The sequence below is a fragment of the Pagrus pagrus genome, assembly GCF_965226575.1.
Source record: "Pagrus pagrus genome assembly, chromosome: 17".
NCBI classification, from domain to species: domain Eukaryota; kingdom Metazoa; phylum Chordata; class Actinopteri; order Spariformes; family Sparidae; genus Pagrus; species Pagrus pagrus.
The window spans coordinates 25,937,824-25,944,975 of NC_140201.1; the positions used below are offsets into that span (position 1 = coordinate 25,937,824).

The 7,152-nt window shown below is 40.7% G+C and overlaps 1 protein-coding gene across 2 annotated transcripts; it reads left to right on the plus strand.

Moving 5' to 3' along the window:
- The first annotated feature begins 942 nt into the window (after positions 1–942).
- LOC311272845 (tRNA selenocysteine 1-associated protein 1-like) lies at positions 943–5,920 on the plus strand. 2 transcript variants are annotated; one of them, XM_084379543.1, is made up of 9 exons: positions 943–1,093; positions 2,717–2,814; positions 2,876–2,990; positions 3,099–3,148; positions 3,278–3,409; positions 4,120–4,236; positions 4,342–4,534; positions 4,624–4,657; positions 5,635–5,920. In XM_084379543.1, exons 1-9 carry the CDS (start codon positions 1,070–1,072, stop codon positions 5,793–5,795), a joined length of 924 nt encoding a protein of 307 aa, XP_084235669.1. In that variant the 5' UTR covers positions 943–1,069; the 3' UTR covers positions 5,796–5,920. The 2 variants fall into 2 exon arrangements, with proteins under 2 accessions (XP_084235669.1, XP_084235670.1); XM_084379544.1 differs by having other exon boundaries at positions 2,891–2,990.
- The last annotated feature ends 1,232 nt before the right edge of the window (positions 5,921–7,152 follow it).

The following is a 7,152-nucleotide window of genomic DNA, read 5'->3' on the forward strand; positions in this document are numbered from 1 at the left end:
GAGAAACAGACATGCTTTTACAGACTGTAAAGAAACACCTTAATGTATTGTATTTACTGCAGAATTTACAAGAAGGCAACAATGGTTAAAATTTGCCGTAGCCGTCTCGCAAACCGTAAGTTTCTCCTCTGGAGCAACTCTTAAAATCAAGGGAGTCTGCTGATACTGCCATTTCTAGTGACGTCACTTCATAACGTGGTCCATGTCCATGACTTTCACACACACACACACACGCACGCGCGCGCGCACACACACACACACACACACACACACACAGAGGCTGAAGTGGTCATTGTCACTCAGAGAGAACGTGGTAAATGTGTTTCTTTTAACCTTTTTAATGTAAAAAATACCTATTACAATGAAACATTCATTATTTGTGGTTGTTTGTGGTTGTTTGTAATGAAAATGTGATGTGATTTAATTTATTACTTTCATAGGAGCTCATCGGTAATGAGGTAACTAACATAAATGCATGTTTTTTGTTTCTTTCAAGGGGCAGGGAATAAAATAAGCCTAAATAAAAATGTATAATACTAATAATGATATTAATAATTATATTTTTTAGGGTGCTGAGATCAAATATAGGCGTGCTTGAGCTTAAAAAAGAGCCTAAGATCTAAAAAAGTCTGGTAGGAAGCATAATGAGGCAGTTGTTTCTGTGCAGCAGGGTGAAGTCAGGTCAGGGCCTGTGCTGCTGAGGCACAGAGGACATCACACACACAGAGACAGCAGGAGACGCTGCGAGAAGCCTGTGGACATAGTGAGATGCCGGAGAGGCTCTTTAGTCTTTAGTTAGTCTATATTATTTTCCTTTTTTCTTGTTTTTTTAGAGTACATCGAAAATGTAGTGTTATTTTTAATCCAGTAGATGGCGGTAATGCGATGTCTTGGATGCAGACCGCTTCTAAAAACCAAAGAAGAAGATGACGTTGACTGACGTAACGACGTAATATTATTGGAGGCCTTCAACTTCACTGCTTTGCGAGTTAGCATGTCCGTCTTTGAAGGCTAAGTTTAATTCAACACTTCCATTCTCTGTAATAAAACCCACAGCCACTGCAGCGCCATGAGTACGCTATGGATGGGGAACGTAAGTTTTAACTTATTACTGCGATAAATCATTGAGTTTGACCACTTGTTTAACGTTAGCTGTGTGAACGTACTTGTTACAGTGAGCCCATGCGTTGTGTGGATGTAATATAATTCCAAACTTTAGAAACCATCACGTTCGTGTTGCTTCGCTTGTTGGGTTTTTATCGAGTAGCTGACACACTACTGATTTAAATGGAGCTATTTGTTACGTCGGGAATGCAACACGTAGCACTTCATCCAAGTCTAATGTATGGTTTCACCTGGGGAACACTTACACCACATACAGTGGGATGAGGTCTGGTATCAACTATACGAGGATGAAATCAGTCCAAACAGATCGTTCAGGAACTTTTATAAGTGGAAACCAGGCGGATTCCACTGTGTTTTCCTCCATGTAGACCACATCAAATCAGGTCCTAATTAAAACCCTTTGTGCTAATAGTGGTCTAACCTCAACTAAACTGGCATTTCCCTTTTGGATTTGTAAAACATTGGAACAGTTTGTAAGAACAGGCAAGAGGGTGATTTCACACATTTTACCCATTTAGAGCACTCAAAACCCATGTTGGGGCTAATGTGTAACAAAGTAACGTTGGAGTGAGAGCCACCTTATCTGCTGATGAGCCCATTTCACTCAACCACCCCGTATTGGCGATACTGATGTTAGGCTGATAAATCGGGGTAGGAATCAAGACAAATAGGCTTAGACATAGTTTTTGCTAGATTTATAAAGCCGTGCATTCGCCTGTTTCTGTTTTTATAAATCTTAAAACATTGTGGACTCATTTCCACTCCCACTAAATGGATGTTGACATGACATGCCCTTAAACATGTTTGCAATACTTGTGCACACTCCATTAGACCTGTATATGAGAAGAACTGCAAGGAAGATCAACAAAGACTGACTGTGATGATGACTCCAGAGTAGAAACAAAGAATCATGCTTAAATAATGAAAAATCTAAAGTTTAAATGTGCCTCTGGGTTACGTTTTACTGAACACAAATGATTACATAATCAGTGAAATTGGGGACCCCAAACAACGTCAACAGTGTGTTACACTGAGGTCACATCTCTCACCTTCTATTGCATGTACACCTTATCATTTAACCTGCAGCTGTCTTTAGAAAAAACTTGTGTACACTGGTCTAGTGTATGTGTGAGGTACACTCACCCCACTTTCTCCCCTCATAAATACCTCTTGATGTGTGGGAAAAGAGCTACACTTAGTTTTCTGTGTACACATAGTTTATATATCGGGCACCAAGTGCAGATATAATTGTCTGATTTATCAGATGTGGACCAAACTAGCACAAAGAAACTCAAGACTGCTTAAACCCTCTTTAAAGATTCTTGTAACCTTTATTCCATGTGTGTAAACAGATCAGCCTGATGTGTCTGAATGGGGAATCTTTTCTGTTGAAACACCTGCGGTTTCACAAATGTGAAATGGGCTTTAACAGCATTGATGTTGTTCTAATGATGTCCACTTTGATATTTTCTTTCCCCTCAACCTGAAAATCAGAATTTGTGAACCGAAAGCCAACTACAGCCTTGTATTAAACAAGTGTTATTGAATGATTCCTGAGCTCTTATTTGGTATGTTTGTTATTTCTCTGTAGCTTGAGTCCTACATGGATGAGAAGTTTATCACCAGAGCCTTTTCCACCATGGGTGAGCAGGTGATTAATGTGCGCATCATACGCAACAAGATGACGGGGTAAGGACTAAACCACAAGCATTTGTTCATTTTGTAGTTGTACTATTCTGACTTTAAACAGTGTGTCATCACCCAGGGGTGCCCTGGGTTACTGTTTTGTGGAGATGACCGATGAGGCCACAGCTGAGAGGTGTTTGCGCAAAATCAATGGAAAAGCCTTACCAGGAGCCAATCCAGTATGATGAGCATTTACTTTTCACAGTTGTCATGTTTTTATCTTATCACAGTTAGTAGAGACTGTTGAAAAAAATGGCATGGTGGACTTTAATGTGTCTTTCCCACAGCCTACAAGATTCAAGTTAAACCGAGCCACCTTTGGGAAACAAGACATTGGGTAAGTCTAAGTAGAGAAGCAGGTTACACTTTAATAACAAAATTGTCATTGAATCCACCGTGTATTGATCATATGTCTTCATGGTTGCACTCAAAATATAAAATGGCTTCTTTTTTTTTCCTGTTGTAGTCCGATGTATTCTCTGTTTGTTGGTGATATAACTCCAGAGGTGGATGATGGAATGCTGTATGAATTCTTTTACAACCGATACCCTTCCTGTCGTGGTGGAAAAGTGGTGCTGGACAGCATGGGTAACTCCAAGTGAGTAATATGTCACCACACAAGGTGGAGAAAATATTTAACGTTTGTATTGTATTTGTATTGTTGGCTTGCATTGTTGCTACCTTCTTCAGAATGTGTTCCAAGTGGTTTTGTTTACATGAGAAAGTCTCAGCTTACACACTTCTCTTCGCTACACACCATGAAGGTTTCAATTGCTGTGGCATTGTGGATCTCTGCAGGGAGAGATTCTCTGCATCGTCCTCTGTGTGAAAGTTACATATGCAGGGAGGTGGGAATGTTTAGCTGTGGCTCTGATGCTCTGGAGGTAGTATCAGAGCCGCAGCAGAGGCGAGTCGGCATCTGTGTGAATGGAAAAGCTGAAGGCGTGGATCAGGGGTGTGTCGGTGTGATAGTGTTCACCGTCTGACAATAAAAAAAACGGAAAACAGCATCCCTCCCCGTGAGTGATAGTCAGACAGCGTCGTGTTTACTGATGGTGATAATGTAATTTGTCATTTAGAGCGAAAAACGTAACTTTGTCACTTTCCAGGATGCATGGTGGGTCAGGATCTAAATCACAACACTTTATAACTGCATCCATGTGATTATAAACATTCGGCAGATAGTCTTTGCGGTTAGTTAGGGTTAGTTACAAATATAATGATTGTGGTTCCTATAGTGGGCGATGAAGAGCAACAGCCCTGTTGTCCCCCCAGGAATTTAACTTCTGCCTGTGTGTCTGACTGTAGGGGCTGCGGCTTCGTTCAATTCCCAGATGAGCGGCTGCAGAAGCGGGCGTTAGAGGAGTGTCAGGGTGCTGTGGGACTGGGTGGTAAACCTCTGAGACTAAGCCTGGCTGCTAACAAGTGAGTTTTCAAAGACTACAGTCTTGTTGTCAACAAGCAAATTTATGTATTACATTTTATTAGCTGGATGATGAGTTGAGCAGGCTGTCTCTTCTTCCTCTTGAGTTTGAGGAACAGGCAGCAGCAGCAGCAGTCGGAGCACAAATCGTGGCAGTCCAGCTCAGGATACAGAAACAACTATGACCAGTACAACCACTATCAGCAGCAGGCCTATCCTGGGTATTACCCGTCCTGGGGCTATGACCAGACTGGCTACGACTACCAGCAATATGATTACACACAGCATCCTCCACCACAGGTAATTTCTGTCTGTCAGCCATCGTTGACATCTATCAATGTGTCTTTGTTAACAGACATGAATAATTGTAACATGCTTTTTCTTTTTAGGAAAGTGAAGCTGTTCAGGATGATGGACTTGAAGGTTGGTATTGGGATTGGGGATTGCAAATTACTATTTGTTTCCATTTTTGATTTTCAGTTCCATTTCATCATAAGAATATTTGATTGTTTAGTTACAAGATGATTGTTTCAGATAGTTTACAACCCAGTTTCCCCCAAAAAGTTGGAGAGTTTCCTGATGGACAGGTCGCTGGCAGTCCTAGTAGTTGACACGGACTGCTGGCTGAGTTTCTGTGCTTACACCTCTAGCACAGGAGCTTTGGACCGCTGGAATGAGGAGGCCTCTGGTGGGAGTTAGGGATGCGCGGATCCGATATTCAGTATCGGTATCGGTGCTATAATGGCCAAAATCATTGGATTGGATATCTGAGAGGGGAAAATGTATAATCCAATCCGATTTATTAGCCTAAACGCTCCATGCTGTAAAGAGAGCCGCGTGTGTCATGTGACTAACTGGAGCGAGCTGGAGTCATGCAGTTGAGTTATATCTCGTATTTTACACTGGAATTATAACACCTTTAATCATATCATCATTATCAGAACTACACTCAAGTTGCACTTGAAATTTATTTTGAATGTTTGAAAATGCAGTTAGTTAGCAGTTACTTTAGCAACAAGTAAAGCCATCTGTCAATCAGTGAACTCCATAAATCACTGAGACTCGTGGCACAGCAGCTGGTGGATATCATTAGTAAGATATATTCTCCATCAAATATGATCCGGATCAGAGTCCTGGTTGAAGCAACCTTAAATCACCTCGGTGAGCCTGAAACTAACAGATGGTGTTATTTTTTCTCCAGAGACTTATCACACTAGTCCAGCCTTACTGTACTGAGACTAGCTATGAATGACACCCCCCTCATTTACATAATGAAAATTAAAGTTTAGTTTATCAATCATTAATGTATTTCTTTGGGTTTTTTTCTTGTTTTGACCGTTTCAGGCCTTCATTGTCTTATGTCTTTGAAACACTTTGTACAAACTGTTCTTGTGTTTCAGATCCCAGTCTGGAAGTGGATGTGGTTGAGGCCAACAGGAAGTTCATGGAGCTCAGTGAGGAACTATATGATGCTCTGATTGATTGTCACTGGCAGCCAGCAGAGTTCTCCACGGAACAGGACTATACGACATCGATCCTGCCAGAGCCCATTTATTGCTGAAACTGAACACATTTTCTTCTCTGGACTTATTCTCTCCAGGGTCATTCGTTTTCAATTGTCTGCTGAAATTTTGACTGTATTGATGATTTTTTTTTTCTCAAGAACATATAAAAGGATATAAGTCATGGTGATGGATCTTCTTCAAGTGGAACAACCCCTGAAATATACTGATATTACATACAATTCTAGGTTACAACAAATACAGTTTTGAATAATTTATGGATCTTTAAAATGCACTGAATCCAAAGTTAACATGATGAAGTGAGAAGTCTCACTTCAAATATAGTCCCACAAGTTAAGATGGACACAAAACATATACAGTGGTGGTCAAAAGTCCCAATGATTTCTACAGCTCTCATGTTTCTGTGATGAATGACTGGAACACAAACTACTAACACAAAAAACATTCATGAAGTTTGGTTCAATAATGAATTTATTATAGGTCTTCTGACAATGTGACCAAATCTGCTGGATCATAAATATACATACAGTAATTCTAATATTTGGTTAAATGTCTTTCGGCCATTTTCACCTCCGTTAGCTGCTTTTGATAGCCATCCACAAGCTTCTGGTCGTCCTCTGGCTGAATGTTTAACCACTCCTCTTGACACAATCGATGAAGTTCAACTAAATTTGTTGGCTTCCTGGCACAGACTTGTTTCTTCAGCACAGTCCACATGTTCTGATGGGGTTCAAGTCAGGACTTTGGGAAGACCATTCCAAAACTTCAATTCTAGCCTGATTGATCCATTCCTTTACCACTTCTGATGTGTGTTTGGGATCATTGTTGAGCTTTAAGGTGCTGCGTCTGGATCAAGGGCTTCTTTCTAACACAGTAGCCTCTCAGCTCATGTTGATGTAACTGACACCTGTCTTCCAGCAGCTTCTAATTCACTGCAGACTTGCTTTTTGGTGGTTTTTGGTTGACTCTTGACCGTCCTGACCAGTTTTCTGTCAGCAGCAGGTGATAGTTTGTGTTTTCTTCCTGATCGTGTCAGTGACACAACTGTGCCATGCACTTTATACTTACAGTTGTTTGTACAGTTGATCTTGGGACCTGTAACTGCTTTGAAATGTCTCCAAGTGACTTTCCTGACTCGTTCAAATCAATAATGCGCTCTTTCAGATCAATGTTGAGCTCCTTAGACTTTCCCATTGTAGTGTTTGTGGCTGAGTCTAATGGCTGTATCAAACAAGCCCTATTAAAATGGGCCCAGAGAAGTCACCAGCTGTTATCAATCAGAATCACTCAGAAGAAGTTAAGAGGCCATGATACAAAGAACATTTGATTCACACAACTTTCTATAATCACCTGAAATGATGGTTCAAGTTAGTTGTATATTTTTGATTCAGCAGA

Excerpts from the sequence above, each read along its gene's own strand:
- LOC311272845 (XM_084379543.1), top strand. The coding sequence starts at position 1,070 with ATGAGTACGCTATGGATGGGGAAC. Across the intron at positions 2,815-2,875 it reads ATACGCAACAAGATGACGGG|TGTGTCATCACCCAGGGGTG; the intron begins GTAAGGACTAAA and ends GACTTTAAACAG. Across the intron at positions 2,991-3,098 it reads CCTTACCAGGAGCCAATCCA|CCTACAAGATTCAAGTTAAA; the intron begins GTATGATGAGCA and ends TCTTTCCCACAG.